At 47.5% G+C, this 27,629-nt stretch overlaps 1 protein-coding gene across 6 annotated transcripts; it reads left to right on the forward strand.

Annotated features, from left to right (window-relative positions):
* The first annotated feature begins 204 nt into the window (after nucleotides 1–204).
* tra2a (transformer 2 alpha homolog) lies at nucleotides 205–27,279 on the forward strand. Of its 6 annotated transcripts, XM_038797403.1 has the most exons (10): nucleotides 207–406; nucleotides 16,839–17,165; nucleotides 17,481–17,614; nucleotides 18,903–19,071; nucleotides 21,607–21,753; nucleotides 24,230–24,418; nucleotides 24,703–24,818; nucleotides 24,903–25,010; nucleotides 26,282–26,355; nucleotides 26,517–27,279. In XM_038797403.1, the coding sequence occupies exons 2-10, from the start codon at nucleotides 17,145–17,147 to the stop codon at nucleotides 26,525–26,527; spliced, it is 969 nt and encodes a 322-aa protein (XP_038653331.1). In that variant the 5' UTR covers nucleotides 207–406; nucleotides 16,839–17,144; the 3' UTR covers nucleotides 26,528–27,279. The 6 variants fall into 6 exon arrangements, with proteins under 6 accessions (XP_038653329.1, XP_038653332.1, XP_038653328.1 ...); XM_038797401.1 differs by lacking the exon at nucleotides 16,839–17,165 and having other exon boundaries at nucleotides 205–427; nucleotides 24,906–25,010; XM_038797399.1 differs by lacking the exon at nucleotides 16,839–17,165 and having other exon boundaries at nucleotides 207–427.
* The last annotated feature ends 350 nt before the right edge of the window (nucleotides 27,280–27,629 follow it).

The raw sequence follows: 27,629 nt of genomic DNA on the forward strand, positions 1-27,629 counted from the left end.
GGCAGTTTTGGCGGTGGCGGGGGGATAATTTTTTTTTAAATGTGTAAGCTGTGACTGATGCTACCCCGATGGTAATTCTCTGATAGCATGTTATTTTACGAAACCCAGCACTGAATAAAAATTTTGTGTTTGGAGATCGGAGCGCGCGCGGCTGCCATGGATATGGGCGGTTGCTGGGTGACGTCACAGAGCTCGAGCTCGGGCAGCATAACCGCCGCCACCGCCATATTGTGAGGAGAGCGCGCGAGGGAGCGGCTGGGGGTCTGGGACAGGGCGAGCGTAAACAGCTTAGAGGGGGAAAAAGTACTCCTCACATCACGACAGCCACACACACATAGATACATAACTTCCATAATTCACAGCCACAAAGATGAGCGACATCGACGAGACCGCCTACGAGGGGAGGGTGAGTGGAGCGAAGCGTTCGGTAAAAAAAATACGAGTGGATTAATAGGTGTTTTGGGAGGGGGGTTATTTATACAAATGTAATTATAAAACAAAATGGAGAGTGAGCTACGGCGGCGAGCTCCGGGCCGAACGTGGCGCCTTCTGAATGCGGCGGTTGATTGTCGTCCATTGAAGTCGCAGGCTTCGCATTAGACACAGGCCCCATTCCGATTAAGGGCGGGGAAGCAAGTTAGACAAAAGTCGAGCACTTAACACAGAGCTGGATAAGGGTTCCTACTTTACTTTTATTTTTTAATCGTGTGATGTAACCGATGAGAAACTCGGCTTTATATTTGTGGCGTCGACCGAGATCAGCCAACTGCCCAGTGCGTGGACTCGCGTCTTTTGTCTTTCTCGATCAGTTCATTTCCGCCTGTCCCTCTTGGGTTTGGGGTCCCGGTTTCGTTTTTCTCCCGAGATTTACGTTATCACGCGCTGGCTTTCTGATTCGATTCCGTTTTTCAGCATTTATTAAAAACGGTTGAATAAGTGGAAAATCAACCGCCGGGCCGCGTGCGCGTATTTGACGGCCGCGCGCACACCCCTCGCCCCCGCCCCTTCTCGCCTCCCTCACCCCCCTCCCCTTCTCGCCTCCCTCACCCCCCTCCCCTTCTCGCCTCCCTCACCCCCCTCCCCTTCTCGCCTCCCTTACCCCCCTCCCCTTCTCGCCTCCCTCACCCCCCCTCCCCTTCTCGCCTCCCTCACCCCCCTCCCCATCTCGCCTCCCTCACCCCCCTCCCCATCTCGCCTCCCTTACCCCCCTCCCCTTCTCGCCTCCCTTACCCCCCTCCCCTTCTCGCCTCCCTTACCCCCTCCCCTTCTCGCCTCCCTTACCCCCTCCCCTTCTCGCCTCCCTTACCCCCTCCCCTTCTCGCCTCCCTTACCCCCCTCCCCTTCTCGCCTCCCTTACCCCCCTCCCCTTCTCGCCTTCCCTTACCCCCTCCCCTTCCTCGCCTCCCTTACCCCCCTCCCCTTCTCGCCTCCCTTACCCCCTCCCCTTCTCGCCTCCCTTAACCCCCCTCCCCTTGCTCGCCTACCTTACCCCCTCCCCTTCTCGCCTCCCTTACCCCCCCCCCCCTCTCGCCTCCCTTACCCCCTCCCCTTCTCGCCTCCCTTACCCCCTCCCCTTCTCGCCTCCCTTACCCCCTCCCCTTCTCGCCTCCCTTACCCCCTCCCCATCTCGCCTCCCTCATCCCCCTTCTCGCCTCCCTTACCCCCCTCCCCTTCTCGCCTCCCTTACCCCCCTCCCCTTCTCGCCTCCCTTACCCCCTCCCCTTCTCGCCTCCCTTACCCCCCCCCCCCTTCTCAGCCTCCCTACCCCCCTCCCCCTCTCGCCTCCCTTACCCCCTCCCTTCTCGCCTCCCTTACCCCCCTCCCCTTCTCGTCTCCCTTACCCCCCTCCCCTTCTCGCCTCCCTTACCCCCCTCCCCTTCTCGCCTCCCTTACCCCACTCCCCTTCTCGCCTCCCTTACCCCCCTCCCCTTCTCGCCTCCCTTACCCCCCTCCCCTTCTCGCCTCCCTTACCCCCCCTCCCCTTCTCGCCTCCCTTACCCCCTCCCCCTTACCCCCTCCCCTTCTCGCCTCCCTTACCCCCCTCCCCTTCTCGCCTCCCTTACCCCCCTCCCCTTCTCGCCTCCCTTACCCCCCTCCCCTTCTCGCCTCCCTTACCCCCCTCCCCTTCTCGCCTCCCTTACCCCCTCCCCTTCTCGCCTCCCTTACCCCCCTCCCCTTCTCGCCTCCCTTACCCCCCTCCCCTTCTCGCCTCCCTTACCCCCTCCCCTTCTCGCCTCCCTTACCCCCCCTCCCCTTCTCGCCTCCCTTACCCCCTCCCCTTCTCGCCTCCCTTACCCCCCTCCCCTTCTCGCCTCCCTTACCCCCCTCCCCTTCTCGCCTCCCTTACCCCCCTTCTCGCCTCCCTTACCCCCGTCCTTCCCCCTTAACCCCCCGGTCCTTCCCCCTTAACCCCCCGGTCCTTCCCCCTTAACCCCCCGTCCTTCCCCCTTAACCCCCCGGTCCTTCCCCCTTAACCCCCCGGTCCTTCCCCCTTAACCCCCCGGTCCTTCCCCCTTAACCCCCCGGTCCTTCCCCCTTAACCCCCCGGTCCTTCCCCTTAACCCCCCGGTCCTTCCCCCTTAACCCCCCGGTCCTTCCCCCTTAACCCCCCCCCCCCCCCCCCGTCTCTCCCCCCAACTTCCCCGTCTCTCCCCCCCAACTTCCCCGTCTCCCCCCCCCCAACTTCCCCGTCTCTCCTCCCCCCCCAACTTCCCCGTCTCTCCCCCCCCAACTTCCCGTCTCTCCCCCCCCCAACTTCCCCGTCTCTCCTCCCCCCCCAACTTCCCCGTCTCTCCCCCCCCCCAACTTCCCCGTCCCCCCCCCCCCCAACTTCCCCGTCTCTCCCCCCCCAACTTCCCCGTCTCTCCCCCCCAACTTCCCCGTCTCTCTCCCCCCCAACTTCCCCGTCTCTCCCCCCCCAACTTCCCCGTCTCTCCCCCCCCTAACTTCCCCGTCTCTCCCCCCCCCAACTTCCCCGTCTCTCCCCCCCCCCCAACTTCCCCGTCTCTCCCCCCCCCAACTTCCCCGTCTCTCCCCCCCCCCAACTTCCCCCGTCTCTCCCCCCCCCCAACTTCCCCGTCTCCCCCCCCAACTTCCCCGTCTCCCCCCCAACTTCCCCGTCTCCCCCCCCAACTTCCCCGTCTCCCCCCCCAACTTCCCCGTCTCCCCCCCCAACTTCCCCGTCTCCCCCCCAACTTCCCCGTCTCCCCCCCAACTTCCCCGTCTCCCCCCCAACTTCCCCGTCTCCCCCCCAACTTCCCCGTCTCCCCCCCAACTTCCCCGTCTCCCCCCCCCAACTTCCCCGTCTCCCCCCCAACTTCCCCGTCTCCCCCCCAACTTCCCCGTCTCCCCCCCCCAACTTCCCCGTCTCCCCCCCCAACTTCCCGTTCTCCCCCCCCCCCACTTCCCCGTCTCCCCCCCCACTTCCCCGTCTCCCCCCCCAACTTCCCCGTCTCCCCCCCAACTTCCCCGTCTCCCCCCCCAACTTCCCCGTCTCCCCCCCAACTTCCCCGTCTCCTCCCCCCCAACTTCCCCCGTCTCCCCCCCCAACTTCCCCGTCTCCCCCCCCCAACTGCCCGTCTCCCCCCCCAACTTCCCCGTCTCCCCCCCAACTTCCCCGTCTCCCCCCCAACTTCCCCGTCTCCCCCCCAACTTCCCCGCCCCCCCCCCCAACTTCCCCGTCTCCCCCCCCAACTTCCCTCTCCCCCCCAACTTCCCGTCTCCCCCCCAACTTCCCCCTCTCCCCCCCCACTTCCCCCGTCTCCTCCCCCCCAACTTCCCCGTCCCCCCCCCCAACTTCCCCGTCTCCCCCCCCAACTTCCCCGTCTCCCCCCCCCCCAACTTCCCCGTCTCCCCCCCAACTTCCCCGTCTCCCCCCCCCAACTTCCCCGTCTCCCCCCCCAACTTCCCGTCTCCCCACCCCACTTCCTCCGCTCCCCCCCCAACTTCCCCGTCTCCCCCCCAACTTCCCCGTCTCCCCCCCAACTTTCCCCGTCTCCACCCCCAACTTCCCCCGTCTCCCCCCCCAAACTTCCCCGTCTCCCCCCCAACTTCCCCCGTCTCCCCCCCCACCTTCCCCGCCTCCCCCCCCCCAACTTCCCCGCTCCCCCCCCAACTTCCCCGTCTCCCCCCCCCACCTTCCCCGTCTCCCCCCCCAACTTCCCCGTCTCCCCCCCCCAACTTCCCCGTCTCCCCCCCCAACTTCCCCGTCTCCCCCCCCAACTTCCCCGTCTCCCCCCCAACTTCCCCGTCTCCTCCCCCCCCAACTTCCCCGTCTCCCCCCCCCACTTTCCCCGTCTCCCCCCCCACTTCCCCGTCCCCCCCCCAACTTCCCCGTCTCCCCCCCAACTTCCCCGTCTCCCCCCCCAACTTCCCCGTCTCCCCCCCCAACTTCCCCCCGTCTCCCCCCCCAACTTCCCCGTCTCCCCCCCCCAACTTCCCCCGTCTCCCCCCCCAACTTCCCGTCTCCCCCCCCAACTTCCCCCGTCTCCCACCCCAACTTCCCCCCCCCCAACTTCCCCGCACCAACTTCCCCGTCTCTTCCCCCCCCAACTTCCCCGTCTCTTCCCCCCCCCACTTCCCCGTCTCTTCTCTCCCCCCCCCAACTTCCCCCTCTCTTCTCCCCCCCCCCCACTTCCCACGCTCTTCTCTCTCTTCCACCCGCTCTTCTCCTCTCTCTCGTCCCCCCCACTTCCCCCGCTCTTCTCTCCGCCCCCACTTCCCCGTCTCTTCTCTCCTCCCCCCCCACTTCCCCGTCTCTTCTCTCTTCCCCCCCCCACTTCCCCGTCTCCCCCCCCAACTTCCCCGTCTCCCCCCCAACTTCCCCGTCTCCCCCCCCAACTTCCCCGTCTCCCCCCCAACTCCCGTCTCCCCCCCCCAACTTCCCCCGTCTCCCCCCACACTTCCCCTCTCCCCCTTCCCGTCGCCCCCCCCAACTTCCTCCCGTCTCCCCCCCCAACTTCCCCGTCTCCCCCCCAACTTCCCCGTCTCCCCCCCCAACTTCCCCGTCTCCCCCCCCCAACTTCCCCGTCTCCCCCCCCAACTTCCCCGTCTCTCCCCCCCCAACTTCCCCGTCTCCCCCCCCCAACTTCCCCGTCTCCCCCCCCAACTTCCCCGTCTCCCCCCCCAACTTCCCCGTCTCCCCCCCCAACTTCCCCGTCTCCCCCCCCAACTTCCCCGTCTCTCCCCCCCAACTTCCCCGTCTCTCCCCCCCCAACTTCCCCGTCTCTCCCCCCCAACTTCTCCGTCTCTCCCCCACAACTTCCCCGTCTCTTCCCCCCCCCCCAACTTCCCCGTCTCTTCCCCCCCCCCCCCAACTTCCCCGTCTCTTCTCCCCCCCCCCCCAACTTCCCCCGCTCTTCTCTCTCTTCCACCCGCTCTTCTCTCTCTCTCTCGTCCCCCCCACTTCCCCCGCTCTTCTCTCTCCGCCCCCACTTCCCCGTCTCTTCTCTCCTCCCCCCCCCACTTCCCCGTCTCTTCTCTCTTCCCCCCCCCACTTCCCCGTCTCTTCTCTCCCCCCCCCCCCCACTTCCCCGTCTCTTCTCTTCCCCCCCCCCCCCACTTCCCCGTCTCTTCTCTCCCCACTTCCCCGTCTCTTCTCTCCCCACTTCCCCGTCTCTTCTCCCCCACCCACACTTCCCCGTCCCTTCTCACTCCCCCAACTTCTCCCCCCTCCCCACCAACTTCTCCCCACCACTTCCCCCCCTCCACACCAACTTCCCCCCCCTCCACACCAACTTCCCCCCCTCCACACCAACTTCCCCCCCTCCACACCAACTTCCCCCCCTCCACACCAACTTCCCCCCCCTCCACACCAACTTCCCCCCCTCCACACCAACTTCCCCCCCCTCCACACCAACTTCCCCCCCCTCCACACCAACTTCCCCCCCCTCCACACCAACCCCCCCCCTCCACACCAACTTCCCCCCCCCTCCACACCAACTTCCCCACCCCCTCCCCACCAAACTTCCCCCCCCCCCCTCCCCACCAACTTCCCCCCCCCCTCCCCACCAACTTCCCCCCTCCCCTCCCCACCAACTTCCCCCCCTCCCCTCCCCACCAACTTCCCCCCCTCCCCACCAACTTCCCCCCCCCCCTCCCCACCACTCCCCCCCTCCCCACCAACTTCCCCCCCTCCCCACCATTCCCCCCCCCTCCCCCCCACCTCCCCCCCCCCTCCCCACCAACTTCCCCCCCCCCTCCCCACCAACTTCCCCCCCCTCCCCACCAACTTCCCCCCCCTCCCCACCAACTTCCCCCCCCCCCTCCCCACCCCCCCCCCTCCCCCCCAACTTTCCCCCCCCCTCCCCACCAACTTCCCCCCCCTCCCCCCACACTCCCCCCCCTCCCCACCAACTTCCCCCCCCTCCCCCCCACCTCCCCCCCCCCCCCCACCCCTCCCCCCCCCCCCCCAACTTCCCCCCCTCCCCACCAACTTCCCCCCCCTCCCCACCAACTTCCCCCCCCTCCCCACCAACTTCCCCCCCCTCCCCACCAACTTCCCCCCCCCTCCCCACCAACTTCCCCCCCCTCCCACCACTTCCCCCCCCTCCCCACCAACTTCCCCCCCCCTCCCCACCAACTCCCCCCCCCTCCCCACCAACTCCCCCCCTCCCCACCAACTCCCCCCCCTCCCCACCAACTCCCCCCCCCCCACCAACTCCCCCCCCTCCCCACCAACTCCCCCCCCTCCCCACCAACTCCCCCCCTCCCCACCAACTCCCCCCCCCCCCACCAACTTCCCCCCCCCTCCCCACCAACTTCCCCCCCTCCCCACCAACTTCCCCCCTCCCTCCCCACCAACTTCCCCCTCCTCCCCACCAACTTCCCCCTCCTCCCCACCAACTTCCCCCTCCTCCCCACCAACTTCCCCTCCTCCCCACCAACTTCCCCCCCCCCCACCAACTTCCCCCCCTCCCCACCAACTTCCCCCCTCCCCACCACTTCCCCCCCTCCCCACCAACTTCCCCCCTCCCCACCAACTTCCCCCCCTCCCCACCAACTCCCCCCCCCTCCCCACCAACTTCCCCCCCCCTCCCCACCAACTTCCCCCTCCCCCTCCCCACCAACTTCTCCCTATCCCCCCCCAACTTCTCCTCTTCCTCTCTTCCCCCCCCCCCCCCCCCCCAAACTGCTCCGTATCTCTTTCCCACCCCACTCCCAGCCAGTGTCATTATTTCCCAAATTGCTTTAAGATTTTGGTGTATTTTTGTTTCGATACATTTTTAAAATCTTATTCTCTTGGTTTGTTTGTGTACTCATTCTCATTTAAGCAGCATTCAAATGGGGCTTGGTTAGTATTAATATTATTGTCGAGTATTCCTTTGTTGAGGCACAATCAAAAATATGCTCTTGATCATTTTTAATTCTGTAAATGTGAAATCAAGATGTGCCAAATATTCTGAGAACTGGGATGGAGAGGCGTACTATATTAGCATAGACTTAGTACAGATGCTCATAATAGACCAGTCCTAAAATGGTGACGTTTGATTGTCCTGTGGTTATGATTCTTAAATCTGTATGGCCTGTAGATAGTTCTGTGTCATTTAATATGATTAGTTCAGCAGTTCGTAAAGAACTTTCAGTTTTCAGTTCACAAGGTCTTTAGACAACCAGTAATTGTGCACAAAATGGTAATTCTAAACCTTCTGCATGGCCAGCCTTTTAATTATTTAGAAAATATTATAAGCCAGTCCGAGTCCTCTGGTGTACTCCGGGTGAATTTTCTATTTGAACTTCATTCTAGAGGAGAGTAAGCGAAGTGCACCGTAAATTTTTAAGTTTACATTTTATCTAGAGTTTTTGCAGCAATTTATCCAGTGTAATTCCTATCTTGTCCATTTAGAAACTGTTTGCTGAATACCCAGAAGCTAGTGGCTCAATCTGGGATTGAATTCTATTGGTACAGGCAACCATCTTGTGATTTGTTTAACATATAATCTATTCTAGTGCTTGCTGCACTCTGATCTGTATTCACCTCAGACTTGATTTCATGGTCTGCCACATCAGACATGTCACTATATTTGAGACCTCGAACTGAGATATAGTATGAAAACTAGATTTTATTTTTGAAATTAACCAAGGGAAATGTTTTATTGGAAGTCTAGTGGTACTCCAGGAAGCCATGGTTCAGATCTGCAGCCCTTGAAAATGAGTTGAATGCACATGATTGAATTTTGATTTGTTTGAACGGGCTCCAAAACCAATGATGTGCCTACACATGCATGAGTCAGTCACCGGAATCCCAGCTGAACTCTTGTGCTCCATCTGGTGTTTTAGGTGAGGTAAGTTACCTTGTCACAAACCGAGGACTTAACCTGGGACCATTCTCATCAATACAGTCAGCACTGTAATACACGATGCACTTGTTGAATCCTGAGAAGTTAATTCTGATCGCAAATCTGAGATAAAATTAACGTGTACTTCACTAGAACTATATTTTCGTGCTTCCATTTAGTTTTATAACAGTAAATATTTACTGGCTTATTGAAGCCAGTTTGGCCCCATTCAATCTTGTGTTGAATTTTAGCAAGACAAAACAGATTTTAAAATTTTGAAATGCACTTATTATTTCATTTCATTTAGATTTTTCAGCTAGAAACAATTGGTCTTGAGACCCTATCAGGCTGCTTCTGAAAATTGGGTTCAAAGTTGACACTACATCAAAAACCCATTCCTGGGGTTGGCAGGGGGCTGGATGTTCCTCCTGGTGTTTTAACTCATTGCAGGATATAGCCTAATTTACATAATCTTAATTGATCAAAGCTTTTAATTCCTTATTCTCTTCAATGACGTATCCATAAGCATTTGTACAGGATAAAACAGATGATAGAAAGTAACTTTTGTAGTTTTAAACATGAGGTGATATGATCTCTGGAGAGGCGATAACTTCAAAGAAATGGACAGTTGAAAGAATGGCATGTTGCTATTTCATTTTGAAAAAACTTTACTGTATCATATGACAAAAATACTATTTTCTTTTGTAGCTAATTTGTACTTTTGAAGCTGTAGAAATAAACAGCTTGTTACTTATCACACATTGCACTCATCACGGTGTTAGTTCTTATAGAAACCAGTTCATAGTTACTCCCAGCCTCCAATGGGGTGTTTTTTTAATTTCAAAGCTGAGCAGCTTTTAATCTCAGAACTATCATTGGGAGGGTTACATTGTAGATTTCTAGCTCCTAGCTGGCAAATATTCCAGCCGCCTCAACTCTTCACGTTTGTGGCCTTCAATCGGAGTGCAAGCTTCCCCGCGTATTGGAGTGATGAATGATGGAGTTGGCATTTTCTCTCTTTACCGTGGAAACTTAGCTGGTTATGTCTTTTGCTCTCTGTGGCTATGGACCACACTGCTGTCTCTGATATTTCTGGGTTAGTAGGAAAGCTTGTAACCTGATCCCGAATGGCTGCTTCTATCTCTTATCAGAAGATAGGAGAAGAATTAGGCCATTTGGTCCATTGAGTCTGTTCTGCCAATCAATCATGGCTGATATGTTCCTCATTCCCATTCCCCTGCCTTCTCCCCATATTAATCAAGAAATCCCCTTATTAATCAAGAACACCAGATTTGTGCTTAAGGTGCTGTTCCCTAAAGGGCTGCAAAACGAGACCTGGAAGGTGGAATTAGACAGTTTAGTTCTTTCTTGGAACGTAAGAACTAGGAGCAGGAATAGGCAATTTAACCCCTCATCTGTTTTAAATTTGCTACCCCTTATCCGGAGACTGACCTCTCGTTCTAGAATGTGCCCCCCCCCCCCCCCAACGAGGAAGCATACGTTTCACATCTCCCTAATTCATACCATTCATCATCTTCTATACCTCGATTTGATCTCCGCTCATTCTAAACTCTATAAAGACCTAAACTGTTCCATCTCTCTTTGTAAGACAAACCCATGTCTCTGGAATCTAGTGTGCCTCCTCTGAACTGCCTCCAATGCCATACACCTTTCCTCAAATAGGACCAAAACTGCAATACTCGAGGTGCGATCTCGCCAATGCCTTTTACAGTTGAAACAACACTTCCCTACCTTCATACTCTATTCTTAGTTATAAATGCTAACATACCATTTGCTTTTTTAAAAGAAATTTAGAGTAGCCAATTATTTTTCTTTTCCAATTAAGGGCAGTTTAGCATGGTCAATCCACCTAACCAGCACATCTTTGGGTTGTGGAGGTGAAACCCACGCAGACATGGAGAGAATGTGCAAACTCCACATGGACAGTGACCCAGGGCTGGTATTCTAACCCAAGTCCTCGGCGCTGCAGTCCCAGTGCTAACTACTGCACCACATGCCGCCCTCTATTTGCTTTCTTTATAACCTGCTGTACTTGCATGCTCGTTTTCTGCGTCTCATGCACGAGGATATCCCGATCCCTCTGCACTGGAGCACCCTATAATCTCTCATTTGGATAATAGGTTGCCATTCCATATTTCTGACCAAAATGGATGACCTCACACTTATCCACGCTAAACTCCCATTTGCCACATTTTGGCCTACAGCTAATCAACGATATCTATTTATAAGGTTCTTTCTTCCACAGAACTACACAATCCCTACAGTGCAGAAGGAGGCCATTTGGCCCGTGGAGTCTGCACTGACCCGTTAGCACCTCACCTAGGTTCATTTCCCCGCCCTATCTGTGTCACAATACCGCACTGTTACTTGTTTCAACTTATTGGCCCACCTATTTTAGTGTCATCTGCAAATTTGGCTATAGAACCTTCTATCCCTGTATCCAAGTCATTAATATAGATTGTAAATAATTGGGGCCCATGGGGAGATGATGGCGTGGTGGCATTGCAACTAAACTAGTAAAGAGACCCAGAGTAATGCTTTGAGGACCCGGGTTCAAATCCCGCCACTGCAGATGGTGAAATTTGAATTCAATAAAAATCTGGAATTGAAAAATTCTAATAGTGAAACTATTGGATGGATAAAAACCCATCTAGTTTTTTTAGGGGAGGAGATCTTCCATCCGTACCTGGTTTGGCCTACATATGACTCCAGACCCCCAGCAATGTGGTTGGTTCTTAACTGCCCCCTCAAGGGCAATTCAGGGTGGAGCATAAATGCTGGCATAGCCTGCGACATCCATGTCCCATGAACAAATTAAAAAAGAACTGAACCTGTGGTACTAATTACATCTTGCCATCCAGGAAACAATTCTTATTTATCCCAACTGTCTTCTGTCCGTCAGCCAGTCTTGTATCCAAGCTAGTCAATTACCCCCTCACCCCATGTGATCTAACATTGTGTATTCATCTGTGTGCACGTTATCAAACGTCTTCCTGAAGTCCAGAGAGACTACATCTACAGGGTCCCATTATCCACTTGTTACATCTTAGAAGAACTCTAGTACATTAGCCAAATATGATTTACCTGTTAAACCCATGCTGACTGTTGGATTGCGTTTTGACTTTCCAAATGTCCTCGTGTTACTACTGTACTTTAATAATGGATTCCAACAATTTCCCAACAACATGTAGAACTGGTCTGCAATTTGCTACGTTCTGCCTCCCTCCATTTTTGAATAAGGGCGGAGGTTTTTTCTAATCCATTGGAACCTTTCCTGTGTCCAGGAAGTTTTGCAATATTAACCATGACAATTAATATGAATCCACCATCTCCGTTGCCACTTCCTTCAACACCCTAGGATATAGGCCATCAAGCCCTGGACTTGTCTGCCTTCAATCCCAATAGTTCGAGTACTGTTGCCCTATTGTTGCTAATTGTTCTAAGTTCCACCCTTTCTATTACCTCTGAATGGCCTGTACCTATAGGGATGGTACGAGCGTCTTCCATGAACACTGAGGCAAAATATTGATTTAGCATCTCTGCCATTAGTGTTTCCCACTATTAACTCCAGTTTCATCTTCCAAGGGACGACATTTAATTTAGCAGCTTCTCATACTTTTATGTACATATAGAAGCTTTTGTTATCTGTTTTGCGCTAGCTTTTTATCATAATTTACCGTGGCTCTTATTACTTTTTAGTAACCAATTGTTTATGTTTGCAAGTTTCCCAATCTTCCAGCTTGCCACTGGCCTTTGCAATGTGGTATGCCCTAGTTTTTGTCTTTAATTGTCCTTAACCTTCTTGCTGTCTGTCTTCCTTTTTGGAATATATTTTAAGAAAAGTTGTGCGGGATTGAGTGTCTCCTTAACCAACTGCCACTGCTCCTCAGCTGTCCTACCTTTTAACCTTCCTGCTCACTTTACTCAGGCCAAATCTCCTCATTCCTATGTTTACCTTCAATTCCGGAATGGTTATGTGGGACTCTACTTTCTTGCCTCCAATCATGCTATGGCCACTCTTCCCTAGAGCAGTGCATCTCAAACTATCTGATGTGGCGGACCGGCAGTTTTTTTTTCAATGTGCCAGGGACCGGTGAGCGAAACAAGCCAATCCAGGATTACTGTCTCTTTCTTTTCTGGAAACACTCCCAAGTACCGGCAGGCGATGGCTCGCGTACCGGCACCGGTACGCGTACCACACTTTGAGAAGCACTGCCCTAGAGGATCCTTATCTGTAAGATCATCAATTAATGACTCATTACATTATACCAAATCCATAGTAGCCTGCTCCCTGATTCGTTCCACAACATAATGTTCCAAGAAACAATCTCTAATACATTCAATGAACTCTCCCTTGATGCTACCTGTGCCAATTTGAATAATCCAGTCTATGCATATAAAAACACCCATGATTACTGCCGTATCTTTCTTGCAAGCCTACAATATTTCCTGGTTTATACTGAGCCTCACTGCAGAACTACTGTTTGGCGACCTATAGATTACTCCTGCCAGGATTACTACTCCTTTTCCCCAAGGCAACAGGAAACATGTATTTGTACCTAAGAAATACTAATGAGTTATCTTCCATCCAAATTACCTTCATCTTGGAAGTGAGGGGATATTTTACAGCACATTGGCTACTCTTTTTGTAGACCAAGAAATGGCTATCATTGTCTCCGAGCAGAAATACTTTGCAGCTCCCTCTCAAAACAGATGATTTCTCTGGCCTCTTAATAACTGAACCACCCTGGCTTGCTGTCAGGCAGACTCCAGCACAAGTCACACGGTCCCCCTTAATTTATCACGTGTTCAATAACCAGAATTATGATCTTTGGTGCAATGGTTTTGGATTGTATGATTTTTGCTAATATTTCCACTCGACTCATAAATTTGCAAGTGTGAGGGGGCAGCACGATGGCGCAGTGATTAGCACTGCTGCCTCACGGCACCGATGTCCCAGGTTCAACCCCGGGTCGCTGTCCATGTGGAGTATGCACGTTCTCCCCGTTTCACCCCCACAACCCAAAGATGTGCAGGGTATGTGGATTGGCCATGCTCGATTGCCCCTTAATTTGAAAAAATGGATTGGGTACTCTAATTTTGTTAACCAAAAAAAATTTGGAAGTGTGACATCTTTTATAGAGGAGAGACCTACACTAGTGAATGCATGTGGTTAATATATTAACATTTGACAGTTTTGGGGTAGGCGGGTAGAAGTACTGTTATGTTTACCTTTTCAGGATGGCAAAACTAGCAGAGAGATGCTGCAATTTGTCTTTGTCTCCCCTAGATTAGAAAAAGGTAAAACATCATTATTTGTTTGCCTGGAATTATCCCTCCTGTGCAGTCTGGCAGAGTTCACATACTGAACTTGCATGTCCAAAAATATCTACTTGAAAGAGCTACTTCAGGGCTGGTGGAAGTGTCCTTCCACATGGGAATACCTGCCTTCTGAGGTTTTGCATTGGTGAGGGAGTGGTTATAAATGGGAGAAACGAGCCCGTAAATAAAATGTTGACACAACAGTGGAAAATAGAAGCATCGACTGATATATTAGGGCTCGGAGAATCCTGTTAACTGAGAGGCATTTATTTAACTTTTTCTGCTCTCTCGAAGCACAGTCGTTTTAAATCTTAAATAGGCCTAGAGGCTGCATGATGATTTGGGGGCAGTCCCATGTGGCATTTGGAGTTGCTGCAATAATTTGTTCTGAAGATAGCTCACTAATAGAAATGTGCAGCAGTATCAAGACCTCTCTCCTTGTACAGTGCAAAAGCATTTTAATATTGAACTTAATATTTTTATCTTCCAAGAGGATGACTTTCATCCTGTGAAATTTATAATTACAGATTGATTCTAAAAATAGATCATAGGGAGAAAATGCTAGTATTCACGCAATGTCTCAGTAAATGGGTACTCTACAATTGAATCAACAAATGGTGTGACAAGCATGTTTTGGTTTTGATTATTTTGTGTTCGATCAAATGTTAACCGGCAAATCTTTTGAGTGGTTTCAACTGTTGAAATAGATGTTTAACTGTATTTGAGTGAGTATAATTTAGTGAATTTTGCTGCTCAAAGATTGAGGGTATTCATTGTTGGGAAATAGAATGCTTTTCCTTATGGCCATTAAATCTACTCTCATGTGTAATTTTGCCAGATTTTGTTCATGTATAAATAATCATAGTACTATGTTTATAAACTTTCTAATTGGTACAGTTCACTACTGCATCATTTACTCCACCTAACATCTAATATATTACGGTCTTATCTGTCTAACTTGCTATTGCAAACTGTTTAGCTTATGATTTACCAATGGATTATTTATTTTAAAAATTAGTTTAAAGGCCTACCTGCCAGTGCTTCTGTTTTTCTAAATATATATTTTGAGGTATGAAATTAAAAGTTAAAGTTCAGTTAAAAGTTTTAAGAATTTGTATGTACATATTCTAAGCTATAACCTCTATTGGTGGGAGCTATTCAAATAACTGCGTGCAGACAGATCTGGCATTTATTTGTTATCTCCTACTACATTGAAGTAGTGTAATTCTATCACTGAAAGAATGACCTACAGAAAGTGAGCTCAAATCTCATTGTAGAAATTGAGATTCCCAATCCAGTTTAAAATGAAAGATGAAAACAAACTGGGCAGCTCATGGAATAAGCCACAATATTAGCTTGTGAAGTGGTTAGTTGGGAGATAGGCATAATTGTATGTGCACAAATTGTCACCATAGTCCATTGGAGATCTGGGATTCCAGTTTTTCACATGGTTGAATTGGTAAAGAGCCATATACTGTGTTTAGGTTTGCTGGCTAAATTATGTGGCACAGTAAATGATGTGGATGTTGCAATGGATATTGATTGTGTGCGGGCAAAACTGGCTGATGGCATTTAATTGAGATTGTCTACTTTGGAACCAAGCAAGATAAATCAAGCTATCATTACAATTCAGGCACAAATTAGATGGTCAAGATGATTTGTTAATGGAAGGTCATGCTTGGCTAGATTGTTTGAATTTTTGAGGAGTTAACAAGATGGGATGGATGAGGATAATGCATGGGTTGTATAGCAAGGCATTGTACAAGGTGCATGGCAGATTGGTCAGAAAAGTAAGAAGCACGTCGGAACCAAGGGCAAGTGGCTTATGATTCAGCATTGCATTGCAGGAAAGCAATGGACTACCAGGTGGACAGAAAAGTGACTAGAGGAATTCAATTTAAATAAATGTGGTTAAGAATACATTTGGGATACATTCCCTTTATTAGCCGGGCTTTAGAATACAAGAGCGGAGATATTATGTGAGAATTTTGCAAACCCTAGTTAGGCCGTTGCTCGAATATAGTTCTGACCACTTTCCAGACCAATGATGTGATTGCATGAGAGAGGATACAGAAGAGATTTCTGAAGATGTTACCAGAACTGGAAAATTTTAGCTATGTGGAAAGAATGAATAACATGGGTTTGTTGTCTTTGGAGAAAGGTCAGTCTGGTTGGTGTGAGGAGACATCTAATTAAGTATATGTGTGGCCTAAATAGTTGAGAAAGTCGGTAATCAGAAGGTATAGATTTAAAGTAATTGGTAGAAGGGTGAGAATTTTTCCACCAAGAGTCTGGAGGGTGTGGACCTCGCTGTCTGTAATGTAAGCCTAGGAGGTGCACAAACCTTGTTCCATTTAATTAATTGGTTATGAAGGCCTTTATTGTACGAGTGCAAATATTCTTCTGTGAATGTTTTCACTGGAGACATTGTGACCAACAGTACAATAAGTCAAGAGGATGAAGACTGAACATGTGTCAGATGTATGGCTTTTGATGTTCCAAATTTAATGTACATTATAGTTGTTGTCTCCAACTAATTGGAATAGTTCAAAATAAGGATGATTACTTCCCGTGTCTTGGGTACAAATTCACAAGCTGAGCATAATTTAACTGATGATTTGAAAAGCTTCAAATCTGTACTGACCCTTGCTAAAAGAGTACTCTACCTCGGCCCACTCCCCTGCCCTGTCCCTGTAACCCCCACCTAACCTTTTTGGACACTAAGGACAATTTATCATGGCCAATCTGCCCAACCTGCACATCTTTGGACTCCACAGTCACCCGTGGTCAGAATCGAACCCGGGTTCCTGGTTCTGTGAGGCAGTAGTGCTGGCCACCATACCGCCCCTTTCCTCATATTCCATATATTCCTTGATAATGAGCATGGGAAATAGTTAAATTATTGATGCATGCTTAGCATCAGTGGATCCTCTGAATAAGTGGACCCAATGATGGAGTGAAAGTGAAGAGGGAACATTTTTTAAAAATTCAAGGCAGTTTCACCAGATAAAGCCTTTTTTCTGTTTTTAAAACTTTATGCGCAAAATAAGTAAAACCGCAGGAGTACATATTGTTTCAGACATTTTATGAGGGGACTTTTTAAAGTAATGGAATTATTCCACCTGCTGGTGTTTAGTTAGAAAGATGGTAGGCTGTAGTGCAAATCCAGCAGATTGTAACCCCATGCTTCATCCTACTGAATGTTCTTTTTTCATTAAGGTTAATATTGAAGAAATGGAAGAGTATTTTCCAAGAATGTGGAAGAATAATCAAGATAACAGAAGGCTAATCACAAGTATTGCAGATCAGAAAATAAAATTTGAATGGGAAATGAACAGAAGATTGGTCAGATAGAAGAGCTTGCTTTTATAAGGCATTAATGAATTGTTTGAATTGGGAAGAATACACGGAGTATGAAAACTCTGAAAATGAAGAAATGAAGAAAATAGAAAGCAAGAGTGAACTAAAATTAAAAGAATCTGGAAAATTAAGAATCTGGAAAATTAAAAGAATCTGGAAGATTGAATGTGTCCTAGGTTAAGTAATGTATGGTTTATGTTCACGTGTCTGTATGCTCAAGTTTTAGCATAAAATGCATGATTATTTAAGAAAGTTTCATAGAATGTTGGTGATTAGGTATATTTGTAGGGAATGTGTATTCTTTTAGGAATGTGCAGTACTTGCTTTGGGTCAAAGTTTTCTGTGCTTTAGCAGGGGCCAAAGTGACATTAGTGAAGAATACTTAACCATTTTGTCCCTCTGCTACTATCTGAGACAGTATCTGAATTGTAGAAGATCACTAGTAAGGTTTTTAACAATTTCATATGTAGTACAATAAATAACTTTGTTCTATCATGCCAGGAGTCCCGTTCGCCATCAAAATCTCCAAGTGGGAGTGCAGGCCGTGTAAAATCAGAAAGTCGCTCTGCATCTCGCAGTCCATCCAGGGCCTCTAAACGTTCAGAATCTCGTTCCCGCTCAAGGTCCAAATCTAGGTAAGTGTCATTATTTTGTAGGTATGATCATCTGTGGAAAAACAGGCGCTTCTCTCTACTGATTGTTCAAGGCCCCAAATAACCCCTTCAGGTTAAGCAACGTTTTACTTGTAATTTGGTTTATTGTATTCACTATTCGCAGCCTCCTCTACATTGGGAGACTAAACCGCTTTGTGGAATACCTTTGCTCGGTCAGCAAGCGTGGCCCCAACCTTCCTGTTGTGTGCCATTTAAACTCGGCATCTTCCTCTCGTGCCCACATGTCCATTTGTGGCCTGCTGCAATGCACCAGAGAAGCCTGGTGCAAGTTGGGGGAGAAGCAGCTCGTGTTCCAATTGGGAACATTGCAGCCCTCGGACTCAAAATTGAGTTTGGCAATTTTGATCTGACCTTTCTCTTCAATCTTAAACCCCCCCCCCCTTAAAAATAAAATATTGGATGTCTTAATGCATGTATGGGTCGGTAATACTGCTGTAATACTATAGTAGGCATATAATGTTGCTATTTGGTGAACGGTGCAATTTTAAACTTTTTAGTGCCTAATTCATTTTATCTGATTATGGGGCAATCTAGCATGGTCATTCCACCTACCCTGCACATCTTTGGGTTGTGGGGCGAAATTCGCGCAAACACGGGGAGACTGTGCAAACTCCACACGGGCAGTAATCCAGAGCTGGGATCAAGCCTAGGATCTTGGTGCCATGAGGCAGCACTGCGCCACCGTGCTGCTTACCCACACAGACGTCGGGGGACCGTGCAGACAGTGACCCAAGCCGGGAATCGGACTTGGGACTGTGGCGTGTGAAGCAACGGTGCTAACTACTGTGCCACCCACCTTAACATTGTAACGTTGCTTCAGTCCTCATAGAATTCTTTTTTTTTAGAAATTTGTCCAGTTAGGGTCAATGTAGCGTGGCCATTCCACCTAGCCTGCACATCTTTGGGTTGTGGGGGTGAGACCCGCGCAGACAAGGGGAGAATGTGCAAACTCCACACAGTGACCTGGGGCCGGGATTGTCAGCAGACATTGACTTGCAGAGCAACTGTTTTTATCTGTACCTCCTTAGACAACATTAGATATGCATTGAAAAGTGACATAGAAAAGTGTGGTGTAATGTAAGGCTATTAACCGAGTCCTGATCCAGGAAAATGTGATTGATAGGTTAGAAGTTGGAGCATCTAAGAAATATGTTCATATGGACTTGTGTGATTGGTTGTGTTTTAACTTTGTCTGCATTATGTTTATGGAAATATACTAACTAAATTGTTTTAAAAATATTACTATCAGATCTCACTCCAGAAGACATTCGCACCGGCGTTATTCGCGCTCCAGATCTCGTTCCCATTCGCACAGAAGGCGATCCCGTAGCAGATCCTACACACCTGAGTACCGATCACGCAGAAGGAGCCGTAGTCATTCCCCAATGTCCGGCCGAAGGCGCCATGCAGGAAGTAGAGTAGGTTATTGCAATGAAATAAATACAAGTATAATCTCATTGGTGAGAGGTGCTCACAAGTGCATATGACTTGTAGGGCTTTGAGGAGTACAATAATGTTTGGAAATAACAATGGTAAAACCATTGCATTTTAAATCAGAATATTCTGTCTGAACACTGCTGGTTTCCAATGAAGAGTACCGTACTTTCCGGACTATAAAGCGCACCTGACTATAAGCCGCACCCACTGATTTTGAAATTTTTTTTTATTTTGAACATAAATAAGCCGCACACGTATATAAGCCACAGGTGCTTACCGGTACATTGAAACAAATGAGCTTTACACAGGCTTTAACGAAATACGGCTTGTAACAAAAATAAAAAATTAGCGGTAAAGAATAGCCTACCAAGAAAGTCATTGGTCACTGTGGAGCGAAATCAATCCGATTAAGCTCTTAAGATTAACATAGAATCATCAGTTTGAAACATTAAAAATAAATAAATCATGTGTAAAAAGAAGTATTTTATTACTGATCGTAATCAAGATATCACCAACCCAGGTGATCAGAGTCACTATCCTCCTCTTGTGCACTGAAACCACTGAAGTCATCTCCTTCAGTGTCAGAGTTGAATAGCCTCAGAATTGCTTCATCCGATGTTGGATTGTTTTCATTGTCGCTCTCATCACTTTCATCCGGAGGCAAATTTCCCGCTGAGCTCATGCTGCCCTCTTCAACACGCAGCAATCCAGCTTTTCGAAACCCGTTGATGATAGTGGATTTTTTAACAATGCTCCACGCTGTCAGGACCCACTGGCAGACTTGACCATAAGTTGCTCTTCGCATGCGGCCCGTTTTAGTGAAGGATTTCTCCCCACTTGTCATCCAAGCCTCCCACTGAACACGAAGCGCCACCTTAAATGCACGATTTAAACTGATGTCGAGTGGCTGTAAATACTTTGTTGTGCCCCCAGGAATCACAGCTGGAATTGAGTTTGTCCTCTTGATGGCTTCTTTCACAGAATCTGTTATGTGGGCCCTCATGCTGTCCAAAACGAGCAATGCCTTGTTCCTGTGAAAGAATCCTCCCGGTCGCTTGCCGTAGCACTCCGTATGCCATTCATGCATTAGGCTTTCCGTCATCCATCCTTTCTTGTTGACTTTCACAACAATTCCTGTAGGGAATTTTTCTTTTGGTATCGTCGTGCGTTTAAAAATCACCATCGGTGGAAGCTTTTCTCCTGATGCCGTGCAACTCAGAACACAGGTGAAGTGCGTTTTTTCATGCCCAGTTGTTTTCAGCATGACGGATGATTCACCTTTCCTGTTGACAGTCCGAGTGAGAGGCAGGTCAAATGTCAGAGGAACCTCATCCATATTTATGATATTGTGTGGGCCAATGGAATGCTCTGCTATCATTGCATCAGTGAATTTGCGGAAGTTTGAAATTTTTTCCTCGTAGTCGGGAGGGAGCTGCTGACACAAACTCGTCCGTACCCTGATGGACAGGCCTTTACGTCTCATAAATCTGAGACACCACGATGGTCCACCTCTAAAATTCTCAAACTTCATTGCGGTGGCGATTGTTTTGGCTTTCAGTCGGATCTGTACAGTTGAAACACCTCGGCCGTCTGCTCTCTGCATGTTGACCCAGTCTTCGAGCTCATTTTCTAGTTCGGGCCATCTGCTTTTCTTCCCTCTGAAAGCTTTAGTTGTCTTTTTGCACTGAGTCAATTCCTCACGCTGCTGTTTCCAACGTCTTATCATCGACTCATTAAGACCAAGCTCTAGTGCAGCAGCTCTATTTCCTTTCCCAACAGCCAGATCGATCGCCCTCAACTTGAAAGCTGCATCATATGCATTTCTCCGTGTCTTTGCCATGATGAGGGTGACAAAATGACTACCGTAATCAGAATGATGGGATGTTTGAGCGCGCTCGATTTAATCTAAACAGTAAACTAAAAAGTTACATTGTTTTACCTTGACCCGTTACGCAATTTCATTGGTTTAGTGAAAAGAAAGCGGGAAAAATCCATAAATAAGCCGCGTCGTTGTATAAGCCGCGAGGTTCGAAACGTGTGAAATAAGTCGCGGCTTATAGTCCGGAAAGTACGGTACATTATTTTGCGGTGTGATTTTGTTTGGAATACAGAATGACTCGCGAGTTTGATTGCACAAGTGAGTGGTCACTATGCAACAAATTTATGCACCTCTAGAATGCACATTTAGTTAATTTTCATATAGAGTACAAAGGTCTGGTACTTCAGCATTAATGTAGCAAAATCTATACTTGAATAGCAGATTATTGTGTGGTAACATTTAAATTTCTTGCAGTAGTTTTTGGGATATTTATCAACTGCCTCCTTAATGGCTACTGTTGACAGCATCTTCATAAGCCTTGGATCTCGCTTCATGAGCTGTCGGAGTTCAATCCATCAGCCGCAGTTGTGCAGTTTTCAACCTTATCTGAGTTTATGGACAATATGCCACCTGTTAGTGGACCCTTCCACTTTTTATGGGAGGGGGGAAAACTCATTCTGTCCCTCTTTTCCTACAGACAGGACATGTGTCAGCGAAACACGGAGCGTTGATAGTAGATGTGGAGAAATCTGCTGCCAGGACTGCCCCATCGTCCCAGATGAAGGATGATTCCTGGAGGCGAGCAGGATATGGGAAGAAAGAGGGGAAACTCGGTTCTCAAAACGTAAATTGAAAGCTTATTTCGAACAAGTTGGTTGTTTCCAGATATCTAATGGATGTGTTGTGCATTCAATCTCTTTACAGCAACAAGTTCGATACAATGTTGGTTCTCTTGCTAGTCTGACTCTCAAATACATATTATCAAATAAGTTATAACTTCATGTGTGCCCCTGTACTGTTGTCGACCTTGCACTGTAGTATTCTATTTTCATAGAATGATCACAACAGGAGGAGGCCAGTCAGCATAGTCTGCTGGCTCCCTGCAAAAGCAACATGGGTAGCCTGCTTTACCTCCATTTCCTTGTAGCCCTGCAATTTTTTTATCTTCAGATAATGATCTAATTCCTTTATTAAACCCACAATTTGAGTCTGGCTCTACTACATTCTCAGGCAGTCCATTCCAGATCTTAGCTATACATTGCCTAAAAAAATGTTCCCTCGTGAGACGTCTGGTTCTTTTACTAATCGCCTTATTCGTGTCCTCTTGGGAACAGTTTCTCCCTATCTACTCTGCGGATTCCTCATAATTTTGAACAGCTTTATAAATTCCCTCAGATATTCTCTGAGGAGTACAAGACATGCCTCTATCCATTAATACAGTTGATATTGGGTGGCATCATTGCAGTCGATTGTGTAATTTTGTTTCCTTCAATCACTTAAATAACCTGCTCACGAATGAATGTGGGTAAATGCCAATTAAATTATCTTGGTGCAAAAGGCTATAATTAGTCGAATCATGAATTGTAGCTAATTTTCCGTTTAGATATGCAATGCCCATTTGTCTCCTTTTTCTTTCCCTTCTCCCCCACCCCAAGTCATAACCTTCCTATAGAAAATAGCAATGTAGTAAAAGGCTATTTTGAAATTTAGGATTGAACTGGAATTGGTGCGATTTTTGTATGCCTGTGGTTTATTACAGTTGAGAATGGACATGGCTAACAAATATTGAAATAAAATTTATCGCATGATACAACACGAGGAGGCCATTCACTCTAGTGGGAAAAATTTGAATTTGTGGAATGTGGTGTCAGATAGTTGTCACATAACTGGTTGATCGAACAGCAACAGGGAAAATATATGTTTGGTTATTTGAAATTCAAAACTTTTTTTTTGTTTAAAAGTTGGAGTTGCATTGTGACGTTATGTTGACTCTCACAGGTAACCATGACCGTCTGTATAAACAGTTGGTGTGCAAACGTTAATGCACCATTTGGATCCAGATTTTAAAAAACTTGGATCAAAAATTTTAATTTGTAGTTTGGTTCCAAGTTTATGAGCATCATTAGGAAATTTAGACAACTCCACTGAGAACATTATTCTTGATGTCCAAGTTAAAAATAATTTTTATTTTTAACTTGGCATGAGAAGCTATCAAAAACGTTTTTTAAAAAAAATTTTAGAGTGCCCAATTATTTATTTCCAATTATGGGGCAATTTAGCGTGACCAATCGAACTAACCATATCTTTGGGTTGTGGGGGTGAAACCCAGAAGTGGGGAGAACGTGCAAACTCCACACGGCCAGTGACTCAGGGCTGGGATTCTAACCTGGGTCCTCAGCGCCACAGTCCCACTGCGCCACATGCCGCCCCAGCTATCAAAAACTTGAGCTCTAATGGCTGAGCCCTTTGAAAGTCTATGAAATTCATATTTAATATGCTAACAATAAATTAACCCTTTAAGTTTACTTTGGGTTTCCAAGCAAAGAACAAAGAAAAGTATAGCACAGGAACAGGCCCTTCAAGCCTGCGCCGACCATACTGCCTGTCTAAACTAAAATCTTCTACACTTTCGGGGTCCGTATCCCTCTATTCCCATCCTATTCATGTATTTGTCAAGATGCCCCTTAAATGTCACTTTCATCCCTGCTTCCACCACCTCCGGCAGCGAGTTCCAGGCAACCACTACCACTTTGTGTAAAAAAAACTTGACTTGTACATCTCTAAACCGTGCCCCTCGCAACGTAAACCTATGCCCCCTAGTAATTGACCCCTTCTGGGGGGAAAAGTCTCTGCCTGTCCACTCTTGTCTATTGCCCTCAATTTTGTAGACATCTAAAAGGTCGCCTCTCCACCTCCGTCATTCCAGTAAGAACAAACCAAGTTTATTCAACGTCTCATAGCTATTGCCCTCCACACCAGGTAACGTCCTGGTAAATCCCTTCTGCACACTCTCTAAAGCCTCCACATCCTTCTGGTAGTGTGGTGACCAGAATTGAACGCTATACACTGTGTGGCCTAACTATGGTTCTATAAGCAGTTAGTGATGTCTAGTAATTTCAATTGATGGTCAACAACACAAAGAAGGTTGGATGTTCAGAGCAGTAATCCATGATGCAAGGCCATGCTGATTCTTTTCACAGGCAGTTTTGTAGTCAATCCTGATTTCTTGATGCCGAAATTGTTTGTAAAATTTTTATAAAATCGTTGGAGGATTCAGCACCACTAAATTCTTCAGAGCTATTCATGAATTGTTTTTGCAGGCTAATCCAGATCCAAACACCTGCCTAGGTGTTTTTGGTCTTAGTTTGTACACCACTGAGCGTGATCTTCGGGAAGTTTTCTCTCGTTATGGACCATTGGCAGGAGTTAATGTTGTCTATGATCAACGGACTGGGCGTTCAAGAGGATTTGCATTTGTTTATTTCGAAAGACTAGAGGATGCTAAGGAGGTAACTGGAAAGCTATCAGATGACACTACTTCAATTCAAAGTTGTTTTTTATGTAGTAATGCTAATTATATTTATGTGCTAACATTTACATTTTTGCACTGTCTGCTTTTTGACATGAGCTTACAGAGCAGGTTCTGTTACTCATTCCATAAATGAGTTGACTTGTTTTAAGTATATTTTTATTGAATAAGGTACTGAGGAGCTTAGCGTTATTATTTGGTGGATATCATTTGATAAGTGGAGAAGTAAACTAAATTTTGGTTTTAAAAAATGTCCTTCTGCAGGCAATGGAACGTGCTAATGGAATGGAACTGGATGGTAGACGAATTCGTGTTGATTATTCTATTACAAAGAGGCCCCACACTCCCACTCCTGGGATTTACATGGGACGACCTACTCAGTAAGGATAAACAAATTTCACCTTTTCATGAATTTCAGTTCAATTTGTGATTTTGCTAATATCATTTATTTTATTCTACATTAGCAGCAGTGGTGGAGGTGGTGGCGGAGGCCGTCGCCGAGATTCCTACTATGATCGAGGATATGATAAATATGATCGATACGATGATCGGGATTATGATTACCGTTACAGGTAGAGCCTGCTTGATTAGCACCCTATCTACCACCTTAAAATTTGCTTCCGCTACTGTTGCACAGTGGCAGCAATGTGTGCTATCGACAAGATGCAATGCATCAACTCGCCTTCTACGCTACCTTCCAAACTCTTAACAGCACTGTGCGTGTACAAGAACCTGTTGTACCGCAGTGGCTAAACACTACCTTATGAAGAGCAATTAGCAATGGTAATAGACACTGGCCTTGCCAGTGACACATAAAAAATAGACCATCATACCTGTGCCAGTTCTTTAGCAGTACAATCCATTAATCACGGTCCCATGTTTTTTTTCAAAGCTCTTGATTCTTTCCCCCCTATCGCCATGGTTCCCAAAATTTAACATCCTGCGTACCCTTTTATGAAATGGCAAATGTTGTAAATTCCCTAAAAATGAATATTTAAATTATAAAATAATCATTTTCTACGCGCCCACCGTATCATCCCAACCCCTAACTTCACCTCTCCATCCCCATGCACCCTCAACCCATCCATGCCAGCCTCATTGCCTGCACACCTCTAGTTGCCATATCACCCCCCCCCCCCCCCCCACCCCCAGCATCCAGTTGGCTCTAAAAACATGCCAGCTTTCGAACAGATATTGAGGAAAATTCAGTTGCCGCTTCTAAAACCGTGATTTTCGACAGGCTTTTCAAAATTGTAACTGAAGCTGCTCAGCAACTCGACTAAGCTGAAGAGCCAATTTTTAAATATCAGAACTCTCAGGCTGATCGCAGTGAAATTACTGTGTAAATCCCCTCGTCGCCACACTACGGTGCCTGTTCAGGTACACTATGGGAGAATTCAATGTCCAATTCACCTAACAAGTACCTTTCAGAACTTGCGGGAAGAAACCGGAGCACCAGGAGGAAACCCACGCAGACACGAGGGGGCGTGCAGAGTCTGCACCCAAGCCGGGAATGGAACCTGGGACCCTGGCTCTGTGAAGCAATAGTGCTAACCACTGCTACCAAGCCACCTACAAGATTCCCTTTTATGTTAGCCACTAATCTGTTCTCACACTACTTGTCCTTCATGTTTTATGTTCAAGAATACTGGTTTAAATAAATACATATAAAACTGCAAATAGTCCTGATGAAAGCAAAGGCTGTCCTCCTAGGTAAACAAAATCTTGAAAAGTGCTACAGAAATTCACGATGTGGCCACATACAAATTCTTTTGATTGGAAACTTTGGTGCCAACATGAAGCTATATGGTAGCTAAGTCTTCCAATCTTATTTTTATTATAGTAGACGGCGATCACCATCACCATACTACAGCAGAGGATACCGGTCGCGCTCGAGATCTCGTTCTTATTCGCCGCGTAAGTACTAAAACTGAGTTATTTTGTATTTGCATGGTAGTTGACTAAGGAAATTAACGAAAAACATGAAAATGTATGGTAGAGAAGCATAGTAACATGGTAACTAATGAGGTTGATAATTCATGATGGTGATCAAATTACTTTTATAATTTGTTTTGCAGGTCGTTACTGACCAGACTCTTCTGCTTGCTGGACAACTGTCTTGATTTTTAATCAACGTGTTACAGTTACTTTTTTTTTGAGGGGGGGTGGGGGGTATGGGGTTAAGATTTTGGTAGTTGTGCATGATAATTTCTGTGGCTATATACTGCTTTGGAAAGGCCATTCTAAAAGCTCCTTGGCTTGAACTGATTTATGTAGTTCATAACTGGCGTAAGGAAAGGACAGGGCAGGAAATTAATGGTAATCTTTTAGTTACCAAGTACAAGTTGTTTTTGAACATGCAAATGCCAACATTCATTAGTTTTGTGATGGTGTTTGACTTTGTCATGGGGTTGTATTTGCTGTTTGAAGCTGTCCTAGAGTTCTGAGGTGTATTTTTTTTTATTCAAGGAAACCCTGATGTAAACCTAGAAAAGATCAGCATATGCATTTTACAAAATAATTTGAAAATGTGTATAAGGGTAGACTGTTGTAATGTCCTTCTGAAAGATTCTTAAAAACTGAATTGCTATTTCTGGAACCTATTGATCTAACATGGTAATAGTGGAACATTGAATTTATGCCCCCGATTGATATGACAGAACTCTTAACAATGTGTCTTCACAGTTGTAAAGGATTATATGGATTAAATTTTTTGTTTTTAGGTTAATTGTGTCTTTCTATATTTTGACCTGCAAGGTAGCCCCTGCACATGACCAACTATAATGTACAACAGTTTAATAAAAATTAAAGATGCCTCTGAGTGAGGTACTTGGGATGTTCCATGGATTGCCATTGATATCTGATTTAACTATTAATAAGAGGGGATCTTTCTGGAAATTTTCTGACAAGACACTGGTGCTAAATGTTTAAGAACTTTGAATGTTATGGCCTGCATTTTGCATGCAAGGAAAAGTAAGCCATGGGGCTTGCTTTTACCACTTTGCATACAAAATCCAGGCCATAAAAACTAATGCCCTTTTAGGGTAGAATATACTATTTTATTAAAAAAATCTCTGGTAACAGATAAAATGCACGAGTACAGTGTCAAAAAGGTTCATAACATGCAGATTTAACAGTTTGGCACCAATAGGAAGCAGCATTGAGGGTGTCTAGAGCTCAAATTGGCTTGG

The sequence above is a fragment of the Scyliorhinus canicula genome, chromosome 5, assembly GCF_902713615.1.
Source record: "Scyliorhinus canicula chromosome 5, sScyCan1.1, whole genome shotgun sequence".
Taxonomy (NCBI): domain Eukaryota; kingdom Metazoa; phylum Chordata; class Chondrichthyes; order Carcharhiniformes; family Scyliorhinidae; genus Scyliorhinus; species Scyliorhinus canicula.

What these genes read in the sequence shown, in the direction of transcription:
- tra2a (XM_038797400.1), top strand. Translation starts at nt 371, where the DNA reads ATGAGCGACATCGACGAGACCGCCTACGAGGGGAGGGTGAGTGGAGCG. An exon ending in GACTAGAGGATGCTAAGGAG is followed by an intron (nt 24,419 to 24,702) that starts GTAACTGGAAAG and finishes GTCCTTCTGCAG; the next exon opens with GCAATGGAACGTGCTAATGG. An exon ending in GATTATGATTACCGTTACAG is followed by an intron (nt 25,011 to 26,281) that starts GTAGAGCCTGCT and finishes TTTTTATTATAG; the next exon opens with TAGACGGCGATCACCATCAC.